Raw genomic sequence first — 20,329 nt, 5'->3', positions numbered from 1 at the left:
TGGAATTTTAACTTTAATGTATTCTATACAACAATAAAATATAAAACATGAAATATAAGGGATAAAAATTATTCCACAGTATTTGGCAATAAATATTTAATAGATTTATAAGTTCACAGATTATATTCATCACATAGATAACTATAAATGTTATGAAATGTCAAACTACCTACCTATTAACTTTCATATTTTCTTTTCTTCATCACTTTCATGAACAGGACCATGTCTGTAACAAAATTAAAGTGAACAAAATTATTACAAATGCTTCTTTCAATTAATTAAATATCTAAAATCTTCACTTAACTGTTTTTTCTCATCAACTCTTTACAAAGTTTAACTGTTTTATTTTTTTATATCATAAGGTGGCAAACGAGCAAGCGGCCACATAAATTCGCCGTAATGGCGAAGCGACCGCTGCCCATAGACATTCGCAAATGCAGATGCGTTACTTAGCTTTAATCAACGGAGAAGGGAACGCACAGAAAGAGGATATTTCTCCTTATGCGTCCCCTCTTCCGCCAAATTCACTTCCCCTTCCCATCCTTTCCTATTAAGAAAAGGGTGGGAAGAGAAAGAGGACTAAAATTAAGCTTCCGGTACCACACTCATCAGACGAAACGCGAAATTGCTTCCACTTGACGCCTGTCTTCTGTGTGGTCGTGGTATTGCACCGGTAGACCCGGCCTATTCGTGCACCCAACAAATATTGTATTGTTGCGGGATCTACCACTGCTAGAAATTGTCTTGCTACTACATTTTTCAACTCGTAAATCCTCAATTTTATCTCCCGACATCGAACACTCCCATCTCTGAACCACTGAACACATTCAGTACCAACATATCTTCAGACTAATTCAATATTAAATGAAAAAAAAAATCTAGTTATTAAAAACTACAGTAAAACTTACTTATAAATATAACCATGACAACAGCAAGCATGATCCAGAGCCAGCACTTCCAGGCGCTGCGGCTGTGAACCTGCAGCCGTTCAGATTCCACCTTCAGCGACATCAAGTTTCGGTCCGTCAGGTCAGATGACTTCTTTAATGCCTATAATTACACATTGTTTCAACATCTTCTATATATATAAAAGAAAGTCGCGTTAGTTACACTATTTATAACTCAAGAACGGCTGAATCGATTTGACTGAAAATTGGTGGGCAGGTAGCTTAGAACCAGGAAACGGACATAGGAAAATTTTTACCCCGTTTTCTATTTTTTTATTCCGCGCGGACGGAGTCGCGGGTAAAAGCTAGTTTATCATATTTTAACCACAGATAATATGATCATTTTAATGAAAAATGATTTAATTTCTTGTTTACATTGAATAGGCTATTGAACCGGTGTGAAAAATACTAGACTATTTTTATGACGAATTTTTGGGCAACTGCCTTTTATAAATGACATTTCTAAGAGTTTTTAATTGTCTATGGCTTGCTTATGTTTTCTCTAGTAAATAACTAAAATGTTAAAATCTAACAGTTAGTTAAAATCTCACATACCTCAGTATCACCTTTTATAATTGTGCTGGCAATTTGAGATTGTTCTTTTAAACTCTTTGTAAGCAGAACCATATTTTCCGCAACTTTTTCCTGCATATTCTGGTGATACTTAAGAAGTGAGTCAATATCTTCTTGGCTTGTACTATTGCTGGTGAAATTCGGTGCTTTTATTATATTCCTTTTACGTAATGTGTCATCACTATCTTCTGCAAAGGAAAAACATTTAGGCAACGGTAATATTAAGTTATATTAAGCATTTATACTTATAACCAATATTGCATTGTTTAAATGGCATATATAATTAAACCAAGAACTACAGTTTCACTTCACATTTTAATTTATGGTTTCTACGGTACTGTCAATGCCTTACCTAAACCAAACAACTCAGTTCGTAATTCAACACCATATTTAGCAACTGTCTTTTGATGTATTTCCTGAGCTGCTGCATCTGTGGTCAGAGTTGCAGCGCCATGAGATAGTAGCTGGACTGCTTCTAACTGTAAAATTAGAACACATCATTAAAAACAATAATTTCAATTAGTTATCAGGTTGTAGTATGTACATTTAAACATTTTTATTAACACACTAAAAAGCCAATGTTTTATGTCTGGTTCATATTATGCTAGTACAGTAAGACAGTAGTGCTCAAAATCAGCACTGGCATAAAATTGGCAAACTGTAAACACTCACTGGTGCCAGTGAGCCAAAACAGTTCACTCTAGGTCAGCACTACTGTCTTACTGTTCTAGCATAATGTAAATATGACATAAAATAAATGGGAAAAGTTATAGCAAACACTACTAACATTAAATATGTATTCTTTTACATATTGTCACATTGCGTTGAGACTGCACTCAGTCGCTGCTAATTAATAAGGGCAAAATTAACTTACCTTCTCTATAGGGCTATTTAAATTTGCAGTTTGAATAAGTCCTTTCAAAAATGTAGCGCGTTTTGAATATTCAGCAATTAAATCTTTTGATATTTTTCTGTAATAAAATAAAATAATGTAAATAAAATGTAGTATACATTACATACAATTTTATGAATTGTTTTAAAATTTTAGGTTTATATTAAGATTAGTTTAAAGTATATCGAGATATGGTTGGTAATTTCGCTTCTGTTCAAACATTGTTAAAGTAGGTTTGAAGACTCACTCAGGTCCAGTTTTTAATTCGGTTATCATTTCACCCAAGGTTTCCACGTATTGTTTTAGTCTCCAGTTTCCTTCCACGGGTTCTTGTTTGGCAATTAATTCACATTTATTAAGCAGCAGTCGTACATTCATCTCTTCTTTACCTATTTTAGGTACAGTTCCTGTACCCATTTTCATGTCGATCAATAAATTGTTTTCTTTACAATAACACGATATAATTCAAGTATAATTGTGTTAACAAGAGTTTGCTTCAAATAATCAAAATTGAAAAATATCAAAATTTTGATTTTTGACATGCAGAAATCCGAACGAATGACAGTTTGTCATGACATTGACAGTAGACAACAACGTCACAATCACAACTTCATGTTTTCACTTATCGTTATCGCTATTTATATACGGTACTAGATTCTACAGCACAAATTTTTTCATGTATGGTCTTTATTAGAATTCTTCAAAATGTTATCTAAATTAATTTAAAAAAAGTTGCTATTTTTCAAGCATTTTATATAACTTGTGGATTCAGATCCAGTAACATTCAGTAAGAAGCAATTAATTAAGTTCATCCATTTATCCATAATCCAAGACCCTAAGAGGTATATCTGTCCAAGTATTCCCCCTATGAAAAATAAAAGTGCGATGACTCTGCCAACCTCACAAGTTTGAGTAATAAATTTTTCAAAGGATAAATAAAACTCAGTTTAATATAGAAATATTGTTAAACCTTGCAACTGTTTATTAGATTGAAAAAGAATACTTAATTATAGGACAAAAATTATGATTTAGGTGGTTGCTTCTTGGCGGCCTCTGCCTCAGCCTCAGTCTTCTCAAAGTCAGCAATAAGTTTTTCCACCTCTGTACTTGTCAAGATTCTGATTATAGTTTTATTATCCTTTCTTGTTAGGGTTGCCATCTCAACTACAAGAGAACAAAATAATGTTAAATATAATCACATTTCTGTTAAAAATACTCTATTCAATTTGAACATTTTGAGATATGTTTACCTTTTTCTGGTGTAAGTTTAGTCATATCAAGAGTTTTACTCAGGACCTTGATTGCCAATGCCTGAGCTTCAGCCAAAGTGGTTTCATTCTCTTTGTATTCTTGCTTGAGACTGGAAACTGCAGCCTGAAATAAATAATATTTACAAAGATATTTTTAGTTTCATTTTTAATAGTCTTTTACATTCAAATAGCATTTCCAGATTAAAATAATTATTAAAAACTGAAGGCTATAAACAGACAGATTATATTTTATGACATGCCTGTATAAAATGCAGTCGGAATTGTTTCAATCAAGATATTTAACTTACAGCACTATTGTTGCCAATACATGTGGCTTTCCATCCTCCATAGTTACCGCTGGGATCAGACTGATACAATTGGTAGCCATAGTGTTTATCCCAACCCATGTACAAAATGGATACACCAAATGGCCGCTTACCTGAAAGTTATGGATAAACCGTTAATCTTTGATAGTTTTTCGTTTGTTAACTATTTTATCTGACAAAAGAAATTTTAAAACAAGAAAATAATTAAAAAAAAAATTACTTGCCTCCATACTGAGTGTATGCTTGTTTTACATCACAAAGCCATGAAACAAGCTGTTCACATGGAATTGACTCTCCATATTGCAACAGATACCTCTGAGCGATGAGGCGTAATTCATTAGTCAGGACGTTGGCATCAGATGTAATCCCGGCGACTGAACAAACCATGTCATCGTTCAGTTTGTAGATTTTCTCAGAGAAAAACACTTCATCAAGCAGCTTGTTGGTGTTTCTACGTTCAGCTGCGAGTAATATGCCGTCTGTAGCCAGGATACCGAGGGACGTTCCGGCATGACTAATAGCTTCCATCGCATACTCGACTTGATACAGTCGTCCTAAAGAAAGTTGGTAAAATTGGCATAAAGATAAAAGAAACATTTTTCTCATTGATACTACAAATAATTATAATTACCTTCGGGTGAAAATATTGTTGTGCGAGTATCATAACGGCGAGCCTAAAGAAAACAGAAAAAGCGATGTATCAAACCAGAATGACCAAGCAAGATGTAACTAACCTTATTATGTTCAAATCTTTTTTAATTTTTACTATAAATTAAGGATTTGATATTAATCTCTTACCATTTTTGATAATTATCAGGTATATTTGAATAGATGTATAACTAAAGATATTTTAGCGAAATTTAATAACAGTTCAAAAACAGCTTCGCCGGATGACAGAGGGATGACAGCAAACTTTTCATTTTGATAGTTTTTTTTACAGATTAAAAAGAATATACCACCATAGATTAAAAAGAAGCCGTCGAAAAGTTAATGCTTTCTTATTAAGGTTTTCTTTAATTGTTAAAATTCTGGACTAAGATAATAAAAATAGAAGTAATTGTCAGGTGGCATTATTATTATAAATTATGTGATTTGTATTGATTATGTTATAAGTATATTATAATTTTACAAGTAAGACAAAACACGCTTAATTTTGATATAATATAAAAATAATTAACATGATAATAATATACTTATTAAAAATATATAGAACTTTGGTTCTTTCAAAATAATTTTAACTTTATATGAACCGTAAAAGGAGACGATAGTTATATCAGGTCAAAAGTTATTTATACGTCTAACATATCAGATAAAGTTCTTAAAACAATGATTAAAGTGAGCCTAAGCAATTTTGATTTATCAAAGATAAAAGACCTTATAAAAGCAAGAAAAGACCCATTGTTATAAAAATAAGTTTTATTAAAAATCATTCGCATCACACGTATTAGGTCACTTATTCTACTTAATATTATTATGCCACAATAACAATACCAGTAACAAATAAAAACATTGATTCGTAAAACACAAACTAAAAATTCCATCATATGCTGTCCTATCTATTCCAGTAACCTGAATACGTACAAGCACATAGTAAAATTTTTATTTGCATCGTAACTATAAATTACGAATAAAAATTTAAGTAATCATACACCTTCAATCATAATCAATATCATATTAATATGTAATTTACCCTAAAAACAAAATTTAGACGCGTCTAAATAGTTTGTAAAATGAATATCCTTAAATAAATTTAAACGTATAAAATATTATAATTTAGGCATTGCTGTGACCATCAGTAGAGCCGTCAATGTCTTGAAGTCACATAACTTTCCGCGAAGTAGTAACTAGGTCGACGATAGGTTGTACTATAGTGTACAATAGAATCATTACAACGAAAACCATAAGGGCAGTCGACAGGCCAGGTTGACTCGCACTAAAGTAGTCCATGTTGAAACCAATAGCCATTGTGATAAGGCCCATTGATATCGCGAATAAGCCGACAGCAATATGTAATATCTTCACCGGTCCAGTCTTGATCATTAAACGCACTTTGGACGAGAAGAGAGCTATGATACCAGTGATAAAGCTTATCAATGAGAATACTAACGCTATGACACCTGAAAACAAGAAAAATATTTACATGAATAGAATTCTTTAGTAGACAGAGAAAAGTATTTCTTTCTGATGGTCAATATTTTTATAGTAGCCTTAGTAATAATATGAATTAATATTTTCTAAATTAATTGCACTAATTATGACTTTGATAACTTGATAATTGCAATCGGTACACAATATTACACATTACAAATAATGAAATAATTATCCGAACCATTCATTGCCTATAAACGAAAGTGGTGTCATTTTTCCTTACCGCAGATTCCATGAGGTGTATTGATTTGCATATCAACCTCTGCTAAGCCAAGGAAAGTTCCAGCAATGACAAATATGGCGCCGATCAGTTGAAGACATCCGTGCACGACTCTCTTACTATCCACAGATAACTGACCAGACCACGCGTTATGCCTGTGTAGAGTTAGTACCGCTTCCACCAGAAATAATTGATACTGAAATACGTTAAATATCATTAGAGCCGTACCATTTCACGACATCACCACATGGCATCAAGGGTTGGTCAAAAAAAATATAGGTTTATACTATCATGAATCATTGTGTACGATCACAGATAAGGTATTTGTAAAATGTGTAAGATAAATTGAATGTTGTACAATAATCGCAAGATTATATCAATCTTCACAGTTCAAAAACATGATATAAAAAAAAAAAAAATTATGCAGCGCAGGCACAACAGAACTCTGGATTATTGTAACGATTTGTTAAATTTATCAATGAAACTACTTACGCCGGTTCCAGCAAAGATGATGTGCAACTGAAGGTTACTGATGGATCCATTTGGAGAAGATGTCAGAGCGAAATGCCACATGCTGAACACGACTATCGCGATCTGCATGTGGTGGAGCAAATTGAACAGCTGGCAGATGGCTTGCCACGCTGAGTTCCAAGAGGAACTGTACATTTCGCCACTTTCCGCATCGTAGGCCGCCGGAGCTCTGGTCAGTTCCGCTTGGTACGGAACGTGTTCTCTTACTTCGAACATTTCCACCTTCTCAATCGATTGCCTGCTCGTGCTAGGTCGATCCATCTTTGACGTCTTGGTGACTTTGTAAGTCCCACGGAACTTGAACAGCTTTCAAGACAGACGCAGTCGCATAGAATCCTATCTCCTCACTGACTAAACATTCGAGACGGCACAATTTATTTTAAGATAAAGTTACTCTTATTCCAGATAATATAAAGAATTCGATTTCGACCTGAGCTATCGTTAGGATTGACAGTTTTAAGATTAGAAACTTGCGTAACTATCTGATACATGGAGACGATAGTGTGTATGTTTGCAAGATTAAATTTATCAGTTTATTCTTTTGGGAAAATGTTGAAATCCGCTTCTGAAGGAGTGTGAAAAATTCTTGTCCAATTTCGCGACCTACATTTCTTTAAACCGTGTAGAAGGTGAAATGCGTAGTGTTAAGTGAAAATTTCTTAAGAACATAATTTTATTTTAATTAAAAGAGGAAACATTGTAAGAGACAGATTATCCCAAGTCCCCTTTATTTTTTTAAAGTGTAGCGTCTAGTGAACGAATTATTTCTTAAATGTTAAAAAAACACTTTTAAAAACTGTTTCAGATATTATGTTCAACGTAAACATAAGAATTTATACTTGATTAGTTCATTAATTATTCTGAATCATAATTTTATTAGCCAATTCTTTTATAATTTATTCGATTTTGCACAAAGTTCGCATTTAGTTAATTTAACAATATACAGGTACACTAAAATTTACCCTTACTAATTAATTAATTTTTAATATTATAAATGCGAAAGTAATTCTGTCTGTCTGTCTCGCTTTCACGCCAAAACTACTAAAACGATTTAAATGAAATTTGGTACACAGATAGTCAAGAGCCTGAGGAAGAACGAAGGCTACTTACTTACTTAGGCTATACTTCGAGAGTAAACGATGGTACAAATTCTTCTTTAGGCTGAGTTTCAATTGGTACAATGTATTGGTATTTAAATTCAAATTAGTTCCAACTACAAACAGTTTATTGTTCTTTGATAGTATGATTTTATTTGATAGTAACATTATTTTCAAGTTAAGAGTTTGTTTTCTTACGTAAATATATTAAAATTATTTATTAAAAAGAATACCTAGAGCCGAAACTTACGTCTGTTCTCTGTTCTGTTCTTTGTTCTGTTCTGTTCTGTTCTCTGTTCTGTTCTCTGTTATGTTCTCTGTTTTGTTCTGTTCTGTTTGAAAATATCTCCGGAACGGCGCAACAGACGATGATATTTTGCACAGATGTAAAACATAGTATGAAAGAACATATAAGCTATCAATGTATTTTTTTTTTAATTACGCGTGGAGGGAGTCGTGGGCGACAGCTAGTACTTAATATAATAATTATTATAAGATAGTAATTGTTTAAAAATTAAAAATGTAGACCAACATTATTCGGAACTTATTGCTTACGTATTTAGTTTAGCCATCGAACGTTAGATGGCGTTGTAGATCGCATCAGAGCAACTAAGTATTTTTATTGAAAATTACATAATATACTGAAAATATCAAACAACATCCTGCATACTATGTTTGTACCATGTACTAAAAATAATATTTCACACAAGAAGATATTCTGAAACAACACTTATAAAGATTATTTTGGGCGCTAGATGGCGTACAAATATAAAATTAAAAACTAGTGCTAATTAATCGGCATTATTACACCAAATCCCTAGTTAGATTTGAAAGCTTATAAATACAAAAAAATTGTGAATGAATGTTAAAAACACATTAGTTATCGTATTTTGGTGTAACTTTTTCTTGTTGAGTATTATTTATTCGTGTTGTCTCATAAGGTTGCATCCAATAAAATAAAATGCCTACGACGCGACGGTAACTCTGAACGGGGTGCGGCATCTTTAAAATAAATTAATAAGGCTGTTAATCACTTCGTAAGGGTCTTTGAGGTCGAATGTGAATACATTTTTATACTCAACATTCTAGACAAAGTAGATACAATTTACTAAGATACAAGTAATTGTCGTCAAACTGATAAACTTGTAAACGGTTAACTGTAAATGTTAGTCGATATATTTTAAGATTCGATTTTTATTAATTCTAACCTAAGTTAACCTTAGACACATTATCAAGGCGTAACACATATGTACCAAAAAGGATACATTTTAATTACAATAGTATGTGTATTATTAGAAAATTATGAAGAAGCTTTCACAGATTATATTCAGTGTTTAAACTCAAGACCAAATTAAGTTGTTGCTATCAAAATGATGCTTTAAAGTTAATCTATAGTATAGATATATTTCTTTATGGCAAGTACTTGTCGACGACGTTTTTAAACGTGAAATACGAACACGCCGCACGTCTTAGACAATGTGCGGCCCGCCAAAAAAAATTAAATTGGCCCACTAATTAAAAAGTTGGTCACCCCTGATCTATACAAATATTTCAAAGACAAAAGATTTGTTTGTTTGCATTGGATAGGGTACGAAACTACTGAACCTACCTACTGAACTAGCTCTCGCCTGCTACTTCGTGCGGTATTAAAAAGAACTAAATAAGTAGACTATGTGTTCTTCCAGACTATATTCTACATCTCAACCAAATTTCATAAAGATCCATTGAGCAATATCGGAGATACCTTCTAACAACTATTCATGTAAACTTTCGCGTTTATAATATTAGTAAGATGTTTTTTTATTCCGAGCGGACGACGTCACGGGTAATTGCTAGTTAGCCAAAAAGTTATAATTGACGTAGTCTGTCAAGTGCTAGTTGTTACTGTACTTATTAGTAGATAATTATCTGAAATCACGATAAACACTATGATTAAGTAGTTAAAGGTAATAAAAAAGAACATAGTAGAGTTGTGTTACAATTTGTGTCGTCACTAAGTTTCGGGCCTGTCGGGACGAAAGGCTACCACTAAAGTAGAACTGTGTGATAGAGCAGTAAGAAATATCAGTACTGCTATTATTTAAATACTGTCTTTTCTGTCTGCTCTGTCTCTTACGTTCAAACAATAGCAGTAGTGTTCTGTCTCAATGTGCTACCCTCGTGTGAAACCAACGTAACATAGCCGCGTAGAGACGATTATAAATCGATTGTCGGCATCGGCTCCGTGTATCGATTATGGCCGATTATTGATTCTGATTTATAGCGCCATGGATACGTCTATCATCAACTGATTTAATAATGTTATAGTTTATCGAATAGTGAAAGTCGTGCACCCAGTGATGTATAACACAATTCGTTTTTTATTTATTTTTAACCCACCAAAAAGGTTTAGATTCAATCGAGTTACATGAGTGTTGTTATTGATCAAATATTTATTATTAATTTAAAATAACCAAACAATCTGAGTTCATATAAAGACACATCTTTTATATAATTAAAAACTAAGTCATAAAAAATAAATAAATCTTAAAATTGTACTTTCGCTATTTATGTAGTAGAACTAAAAATAAATTGCCCATAACAAAATTTTCGATTTTTTTACAATTCCTACTTCTACCACAGACGCAACTAAGAGATAAATAGGAAAACTACATTTTCACAGAGGGAAAAATCCTATCCAAAGATGTATGGAAATTCCCAAAAATTCATATTAAAAATTAGCTTATAAATATATTTATGTAACATCACCTCAAGGGTTCTTTAAGTAAGCCTGGGCACGCCTAACGTCTCTCTATTCCCATGGCTATTATAAATGAAGGGACGCGACGACTAGAGATGGCTACGATTACCATCATTACATTTATCGTTAGCCCGTGGCATGCGCGAAGCGTACTTTTTACTATACGGAAGTTGTTCCGATGTTGTAAGACATTATGATGGGATTCCAATGATTGTGGACAATTTAGAACGTCAAAGGATATTTGAGAACAAAGTTTTTAACAATACTTAATGCATTGCAGTTATATAGTTATCAAGAATGATTCCATAAATAGTGTAGAGCTAAATGTCCTACGATTCTGTACCTATTTCTCCTTCCTTTTACTGTACAAATGTGACATAGTTTGCTCTAAAAATTAAAATTAAATTAAATAATGATTAGGCAGCTTGAATTGCTGAAGCGTGGTCGGTAATTTAAGTTGAAGTTACCAGATTTAAAATGGATCGGACCACCCAAGATCTTCAAATCTTTTAGAAATCAACTTTATTTTACCATAATCATACTAAAACTGCAAAGTAAACGACTATCACACTATCTTTTTCCGTTCTGTTTCTCATAAAGCAAAATCAATTTACTTCGTCAAGTTATTAATATACCATTTGGGTTGTTTTAATTTCTTAATAAGAAAGCAATAGGTGGCTGTTGGTGGGCGGGGATAATAGCAGATTGTGTGGTCCGTTTAGTTTGCGAGCTGGAAGGCGGATGTCGATAAATCTGAGTCTTGGCAACAAGAAGCGAACTCTGGTACTACTAGATAGTAAAATATCTTGTTCCTCTATATTTACATACACAGTTACAACTTTTGTCGGACTACCTGTATTTCTATATCATTTGTATGTATGATTGAAAATAGATTCTTAATCGGGGGAAGTCAATGTTAAGAGTATTGACTGGAGAATTGTTGAATGAAGTACGCATATGGGTTCATTAGATTCATTAAAGTAAGGTTCTCTATATTTTAAGTCTTAAATATCTTTATTTTATTTATTTATCGATTATCAATATGTCCAACACTAGTGTTGAAACTTGCGCTTGTTTGTAAATTTTTTAATAGCTAGGGTTCCTAAAGGATGCTGGTAATTGATTCTCGTAACCCACATGTTACAACTCCCGTAATTACTATGAGAACGTTTGGTCTTTACAAAAAGAACATTGTGCTTTATACCATTATGTTTTAGACGTAAATTTTTACAATATTTGGCAGAATTGAGTTAGTTTTGTTATTATAAACACTTTGCAAACGAAAATATCTTGCCTTGAGAACAATGCAGTGCTGGTTGCACAATTTTTGTATAGATCCTATAACATTATTCGTATACTAGGCATATGTCATTGTATATGAAAGGTATTTTCCCTTCAACGGATTTTCATCAAGAGTGTAGCGTATCGAATGAGTAAATGCAACGACAAAGGATCCCTCGGGAACGAAAAGCGGTTTTTGACGAGGAAATGCACTTGTCTCCTCTTTCAAATTACCCGCAATAAATCAAGTAACGTCACTTCAACGTAATAACACCATAGAGAATTATAGGAGATTCAATAAATTGAGATATATTACATTAGCAAAGCTCAAAACAATCAATATAGGAGAAGCCAAGATCTTGGAAGAAAAAACAATGCGAATTGCAAACGTTGAACTTGGATGAAAAACAAGATTGCTTTAGACTATATTAATTATTTCAAACTGTTTTATTTCTCTGTTGTTGAACTGTGCTATGATAGACCTGCCATTTTCACGGTTCGTATTGCATCCACACGTCAGTAGAGATCGCACTTCGGAGAGGCGATGCACGGAAACACGCATTTTAATACTCGGCTAAATGTTTGTTGTGAATTTTAATTATTGCTTTGTTATATAGTATTTAGTGATGTACTAAAGTTTCTACAAGTTACTGGAATGGTAAGTGTTCTTTTTAGGAATGTGTACACATACATATTGTTGAATGAAATCTCTAAACAAATATTTAGTACATGATTGTAAATATGAAATAAACATTTCAAGAGGTATATTTTTTAAAGCTGCTAGAATTTAAAAAAAGAAAATTGTAATAAACTAAGCGTATGTCACCCGGGAATAGAAGCTATACACATAGTGAAAGAATTTTTCAAATCTATTTAATGTAAACAAACAATCAAATCTTTTCTTTTTATAATATTGGTACAGATTGATTTTTTTATTAATCTTTATAGTATTAGGTTGAAAACGAGCAAGCAGCCATCTAAATTCGCCAACATAGCGAAGCGATCGCTGTCCATAAACATCCGCATTTGCAGTTGCGTTGCCTACTTTTATATGTTAAGTTTTATTTAGAAAAATACAGTTAAAGTTGTAAAATATAACAGCTGTAAACTTTTACTATAAAATGTAAAGTTTTTTCTAAAAATAAATAAAGTTTAAGATCCTTATAAAGCTTAACATTGTGTCAAGTTGAATCGCAGGATACATCTATGCGATATATTTCGTTTATGTTGTACAAATATTGATCGAATTGTCCCATTAATCACAACAGTATCATGATTGGGAAGGAAATTATTGTGTCGTCGGTCCCTTATGTGATTGTTGACTGCTTGTTAAACTATGAGCTGCGATGCACGTGCACCATAACAGGTTGTTCTGTTTATACCTACGATACATTAACAGCGAGAAGCGTTACTTCTTACTAATATTATAAATGCGAAAGTTTAGATGAATGGATGTTTATTAGAAGGTATCTCCGGAACAGCTCAACGGATCTCGATGAAATTTGGCTTAGATATAGAACTTAGTCTGGAAGAAAACATAGGATACTAATTAAGTTGTTTATTTTTTAACACGTGCTGGCGGAGTCGCTCGCGACAGCTAGTTATGTTATAGAATAAAGTGACTTCAACTATTATTCGATATTCGATTCTTAAATCTCATACAAATTAAATATTGCGTGTTAATGTGGTCACACACTTACATTACTTGCACAAGATTGGTCAGATTAAGTATGTAAAAACGTACGGATAGAAATAAGACATTTTGATATACGCATATTTTAAGAATTTAATGAAAACATTGTTTTATATTTTTCATATTTACTAATGCATAAGATATTAATACTCATAATATTACTTGCCTTTTCCTGTCTGTCACTATTATTGTTTTGAACTAGTTAGAGGCCATAGAGTAAATTTAAATCTTAGAATCCGCTTGCCGTACTGTCGGGTGCACATGTTGTCGTTGGAAATGCCGTATGCTGTGAGGTTTTATGAGATTTTACAAGCAGATGTTGCAAACGTATTAACATGTCGGAAATGCACGTATTACTTGCACTTGCCATAGGACAGATTTACAGTTTGTATTATTTCATTGTGATTATATGTAACGTGTTTTTGTTAAAAATAGTTCGTCTGATGATCTTATTTACACGCACTTTTACCTTAAGAGCCTGTTAAAGTGTTATGCCTACTTAACGCCTAATAAATATAGTCATCACATCAATCTTTTATAATAAAAATGAAAAAATATATCATTAAAAACAAGCTTTTTGAGAATATAATGTTGTTGTTAATTAAAAAAAACAATGAATTTTAAAAATGATCATCAAGACGATTCAAACGAGCTCAAACTCGACGAGGTTTTGTTTTTTCACTGCGAAGTTCCTATGACCACCTTCCAGCTCCCTAATCAGATCAGCAACGTGCCATTATATTATTGCATTGTCACGAGATTTATTCATGCATACAAAATGAATGCATTTGAATGGATGGATGGATGGATGGATGGACGTTTGAAGGAACAGCTCAATCTATCTTGATGAAATTTGGCATAGATGTAGAGCATAGTCTGGAATAATACATAGGCTACTAATAAAGATTTATTTAATTCTGCGGACGGAGTCGCGGGCGACAACTAGTCCGAAATATAAACGTATTAAATTAACATTCCCAGTTGTTATATTAGACATTAATGACTGCATGGTCATGTTGAAGGAGCGTAAGTAATGCGTTGCCTGAGACAGGAAGAGAACCCGACACCGGGGCTAATGGCGCCCCGCTGACGCACTAGACGTCGTGGTACGCACTTGCCGCGACAGTTTGCGACTCCGGCATTGTGTTACACCCTCCGCGCTCATAACTTTCGCTTCGAATAACTGAGATAGTTCACTTTTAGTTTAGAATAGTCTATAAATAACTTCGAGCGTCTTTATTGATTACTAGCTTTTACCCGCGACTCCGTCCGCGCAGTATAAAAAATAGAAAACGGGGTAAAAATTATCCTATGTCCTATTCCTGGTTCTAAGCTACCTGCCCACCAATTTTCAGTCAAATCGATTCAGCCGTTCTTGAGTTATAAATGGTGTAACTAACACAACTTTCTTTTATATATATAGATATAAGTTGCCAACTCTTAACAAGAATGCGGACCACATGCCATGGTATGCTAAACTTTTTTAAGAAAAGATTGGTAAACTACCAGTGTTTTAGTCTTATAAAAGAAGTAAATACAACTAAAACTTTCTGCGTAAGACGGAACGATTGAAACGGTTCATTATTGCGATATTAAGTGCTTAATAAGTTAAATACTTGGTCTTCCACGTATATTTTAAAAGTCTGTATGAAGTGTGTAAGTGAATAAGAAAGAGGACTATATTACAAGACCAGGGTTTTTCCTTGGTTTTTCTTTTATTTTTATTTTATTCTTTGCTTTAAACAAAGTTGTCTGGTTGTTTTTGTTACTTCTAATCTATACATATTAATAAAATCTGTCTGTGTGTATGTCTCTCTGCGAGGCCGCGTTTGTTCGTGGTAATCTCTAGAACGACTGGGCTGATTTTGACGGGACTTTGACGGGAAGGTAGCTACTGTACGCGGGAATTTAATAGGGTACTTTTCTCTTTTTAATTCTGCGCTGACGAAGTCGGGGGTCTGGTTTATAATACAAATTGTAATTTGGATAATAAAATGAACAAGGTAATAATGCTACCACATAGTAAGAGTTTAATCGAGCGATACATCGCCGGTCGTATGAGCGCAGTGAGAACGACGACCGGCACCGCCTCACTCAATGTTGTGATCATTTAGTCAATATATAGTAACTCATAGAGTTGACACAACGTATATATATGTTCATATAACCGTAGAATTCGACTTGTATTACATGTCTATATATTGTACATGTTACATATCTCTATTTTGTCAGATATAATGAAATGGAAGTCAATACGTTTTAATACAAGTGCGTGACAGCCAAACTCAACGTTAAAAATTCAAAATCTACTAGTCTTCTAGTTATTAAAAAAATGGGACCCATCTGCAAGCACTTTTTTTCGATTAAAATAATTTTTATCAAAATCGGACTACCAGGAGCGGAGTTTCGCGGTAACACACTTAAAAAAATACAGTCGAATTGATAACTTTCTTCTTTTTGAAGTCGGCTAAAAAGCGAATTGAAAATTGAATAATCAATACAAAGATAGAATTAGTTATTCACGTATTGTCATAACATTTTTGTTTGATTATGTAACGATCGTAATCTTATAACATAGAATAATAAGATGATACATGTTATTGTTTTTGTTTAACTTTCAATGATATAATTTAATTAGAAATTTGAAGTTGTAACAGTTCTATATGAAGACATCAAAAATATGATTGCACCATCCCCGCCACCCGATTAATGTTAGACACGCTTTAAAATTTAATTTATTTACATATCGATATGACATCTGAGTGATTTTCGGTCCTCGGCGAATGCACGCCCGTATGTTCATGCATAGGATAGCATTGCATTTCAACAGGGAACAATTTAATTTGATTTTTGTGATGTGATCGCTAGTTTTACGCTAAGAAGTTTCAATTCTAACTCTGAATCGTTGAACAGGCGCTAAAGAAGTTCTTTAGTGTATGTTTAATGAGAAACATAGACTAGACAGAGTTTCGGATGAAAGAAGATTGCATGTAGCTGAGATGTGTATGCTAAGATGGATGTGTGGTGTGACGAAGAAAGATAAAGTTAAGAATGTATCACAGGAAGTTTGAAAGTAGCGCCAGTTATCGAGAAATTGAAGAGCAGAAGGTTAGCGTGGTTTGGAAATGCTATGCGGAGGGATGATGATCATATAAACAAAAAACTAATGAGATTGAATGTGGATGGCTATAAAGATAGAAGAAGACCAAAGAAAGTATGGATGGATTGTGTGAAAGAGAATATGCGTAAGAAGGGGGTAAATTCAGATATGACGGCTGACAGAGATGTATGGAGGAGTAGTACATACTGTGCCGACCCTCCATAGGGATAAGGGCAGATTGATGATGATGATAGACTTAGGGATAGGTAAATTAAAAGTAAACTTTGTTGGCAGTAACTTGACAAAGAATAGCGTGATAATGAATAATATAGAGAAATAGAAAAACTATCTAAACTTTAACGCAAGTATAAAGTATGGTAACATAGCATTTAACCGTTTAATAGCCGCTTAGATTTTGCAGGAATTTCAAGATAGGATTGTATTAGTATGGCAAGTAACTGGTGATTAGTTGACTGGTTAGCTAGTGGCCACCGTGCGAGTCTCTCATCAAACAGATAACATCTTAGCGCCGGACTGGCCGTGAACAGAATACTTTTCCAATGAGCTAGTATATAAGTATACATGTACATTTCTGCATAGATTTATTTATCTTTAAAGACCTTTCATTAATAGTTTTATAAGGAATTTTTAATAGTTGGTATTGTTTTTTATTTCAAAATATATTTTTAATTGAGTAGTGTTCTTTGGAAAAATTTTAATCTGCAAATTTAAATGATAACTTAGGACTGAACGTAGAGTTACAAAGAAATTTGGTTTGTCAACGAATATTTTGACAGGGAGTAATCGAAAGATTTGATATTTTTGTATCAAAAGAACTATTTCACACCTAAATCATTAATATTCAGTCCTATCCTTAAGTATCCGTATATTTTTAAACAAAATGACACATAATGCCTTATTAAATTATGTAATAAAAATATTATTGTTTTGTAATCTGTAATCTTTTAAACCAATAAATATAATGTCCACATTGACAATTGACGGGGGTCAAGCTTTGAACATAGAAGATTACAGAGTTTGTTAACCTAATCCCTAAAAGCAATGCTTAATGTCTGACGTTAATTCCTTTAGTCAATGTTAACGGCGTCAGCGGAGTCGTAATCCTATTAAATGTGTACGTGGGCATAAATTTAGTTTATTTATATCTGTCGTGACAGTCGAATAAGTTATACAAAAGGTAACATCATATTAATATAGAAAACTGAGTTGTGGTTTTCAAATAGACTATTGAATGTAATAATTTAACGGATAGAATTAAAAGTAGAAATTAAATTAAAGTAGAAACAGCAAAATGATGTCAGTGAAATAGCTTAACTGTAAAAAATTATAACATATTCATACTCTTTGGATACTAGGAGTTCGTACTGGCCAGAATATCACAACGCGTAAAAAAGAAATGTCAAATGAACAATTGACAGTCGCATTATGAACAGTTGTGAAGAATGTTCTCATGTGGCTAATTAGAAATCGTTATTGCTTGTATGCATTTTTTTATAATTGTAGTCAGGTAAATAGCCATAAAATTAAATAATATTTTTGTGTTTGTATAGTTAAATAAAACTTGTTAACTGAGTATTGTAATCACTTTTAACAATGTATTCAAATTTGGTTTTATTTAACAACAAATGGACCGTGCCGTTTTTAAAATCATTCGAACCGTTAAATTTAGTCGGTAATGAATTTGGAACTATCGTTCAGGATACGGCTAACATTTAATTTCCATAGTAAATAAAGTTTTTGTTCAGTTAATTTCATATTGTTCATTTGTTTTTTTACCTTATCAATAATGGGAACTAGCTTAACTTGAACGTAGGTATATTTTGAAAGTTTAACAAAATTACGCTAATATTTGGTTTACTATTTTTGGATGTGTAAACTAATTTTTACGTCGGTTAAAATTTTATTATTAAACATTTTAAAATATCGCGTAGACGCAGCATTACAAAACTTCTAATGCAACTAATTTGTAGTGTAGCTGAAACTAAGTAATTTGAGATAAATATTTTTAATTACAGATAAATACTCAATAAAATGTCTAATTGCCTTACTGTCTAATTATTTGGGCTACAAACAGATAATATAAATTCTTCGCTTTTTTTCAAACATCTTTTGATTTTATTAAGTTTTATGGCCAGTGTTTTAGAGTCTTTAAAAGAGGAATTCAAACACTATGATTAGATTTGGAAAATTTATTTTTAACCATTAAAAAGCCATGATTGATACGGTGATGGCAACACATTTAATATTACGTAATGTATTCCGTAGCCTATTTGACGGAATAATTTACATTAAATAATACACATGTGTTCAAGAAGGGAATAATATTAGTTCGAATCCAAACCGAGGCTAATTTTCAAATGTACGACTACAATTCTATTTAAATATCGAGCAATTCTTTTTGCTGAAAAATACTCAATTCTTGTAATCCAGAATTATAGTTATACGAATTGTGATTTGCGCAAATTATTATCCGACTAGACTATTGTTTTAGAATAATTAATGACGCCACTCTGGTAATCGAAACATGTCCGTCACACTTTGTTTTCGGCACTTTATCATTCAAATATCTCCACAACGCATTTAATATTACCAAACTTTTATCGAATTAACGAATGCATTATACCAGAAAAGAAAAACGTCATTGCAATGTGTGTGGGGGTTATTGACCCCCTGAAATCATGGGTGTTCAATAGTTATATGATTATGTCCAATACTGCGCGATCGTTGTCGCCTGTTGACCCCCGACTCTATCAAGTAGCCTCGTCTATTTATCGTCCACTTCAATTATTTGCTTTTGTTATTGTCCTTGAATTGTCAATTTGTTGGCCACAAAAATGGCTTTACATAATTGTTGGTTTAACATTGTGATCTTTTTACTGCTGGAGAGATGAATGCTTGTGCAGTATTTAATTGAAATTCCATAGTATTTTCTTTTTTATATTCTATTCTATTTTATATAAATCAATCGAACTAGCCTAGTCAACAATTGGAAAAAAAATTAGTACTTCATAGTTTCTAAGTTGTTAGAATAATGGACATAAAACAAGGTTTTGCTTACTACTAATTCTGATTATTTTCTTTTAGGTACATACTATTGCATGGTACGAGTTTTAAAAAAAATTAACTAAAAGAAAATTAAAGGAAATTGCAAATATTATATCCTGGTAAGTGTACGACTTTAAAAGTGAGAATGTTGCGCAAACAGCAACGTCTAAATTACTAAGCAAGTTTACGACGCAAGCTTGCGGTTTAACTTTTACCTAAACCGCGAGAAAAGCCGGCGTATGTCAGTAGCTTTAGGCCGCGGCGTTTGACATGCGGTCTTGGGCCAGTGCACACATCACTCTTCCTACTTTGCGTGTCAATCACGTTAGACCAGAGATTCCTAAACTATTTTTGATAGACCCCTTTCTAAGTTTTACTGATTTGGGTAGACCCTCCTTCTTTTGGTAAAATTTCTTTTTCAATTTGTAGGCCTTTCACTTTATTTCTTGACATACATCCTCGCTG

The 20,329-nt window shown here is 32.8% G+C and overlaps 3 protein-coding genes across 3 annotated transcripts; all 3 read right to left on the bottom strand.

Moving 5' to 3' along the window:
- Positions 1–87: 87 nt before the first annotated feature.
- Positions 88–2,925, bottom strand: LOC106716759 (vesicle transport protein USE1). The gene is made up of 6 exons (XM_045681428.1): positions 2,660–2,925; positions 2,395–2,491; positions 1,873–1,999; positions 1,503–1,708; positions 909–1,050; positions 88–226 (listed from the first exon to the last, which is right to left on the bottom strand). Exons 1-6 carry the CDS (start codon positions 2,833–2,835, stop codon positions 177–179), a joined length of 798 nt encoding a protein of 265 aa, XP_045537384.1. The 5' UTR covers positions 2,836–2,925; the 3' UTR covers positions 88–176.
- Positions 2,926–3,371: 446 nt separating this feature from the next.
- On the bottom strand, positions 3,372–4,907 carry LOC106716625 (proteasome subunit alpha type-4). The gene is made up of 6 exons (XM_014510176.2): positions 4,787–4,907; positions 4,620–4,662; positions 4,213–4,542; positions 3,971–4,101; positions 3,663–3,786; positions 3,372–3,576 (listed from the first exon to the last, which is right to left on the bottom strand). The coding sequence occupies exons 1-6, from the start codon at positions 4,787–4,789 to the stop codon at positions 3,434–3,436; spliced, it is 774 nt and encodes a 257-aa protein (XP_014365662.1). The 5' UTR covers positions 4,790–4,907; the 3' UTR covers positions 3,372–3,433.
- A 479-nt stretch (positions 4,908–5,386) lies between these two features.
- On the bottom strand, positions 5,387–7,340 carry LOC106716652. The gene is made up of 3 exons (XM_014510208.2): positions 6,849–7,340; positions 6,360–6,552; positions 5,387–6,105 (listed from the first exon to the last, which is right to left on the bottom strand). The coding sequence occupies exons 1-3, from the start codon at positions 7,146–7,148 to the stop codon at positions 5,807–5,809; spliced, it is 792 nt and encodes a 263-aa protein (XP_014365694.2). The 5' UTR covers positions 7,149–7,340; the 3' UTR covers positions 5,387–5,806.
- Between the last annotated feature and the right edge of the window lie 12,989 nt (positions 7,341–20,329).

This window comes from Papilio machaon, chromosome 16, assembly GCF_912999745.1.
Source record: "Papilio machaon chromosome 16, ilPapMach1.1, whole genome shotgun sequence".
NCBI classification, from domain to species: domain Eukaryota; kingdom Metazoa; phylum Arthropoda; class Insecta; order Lepidoptera; family Papilionidae; genus Papilio; species Papilio machaon.
The sequence above is the reverse complement of the archived record's forward strand: the minus strand, read 5'-3'. Positions and strand labels throughout refer to the sequence as shown.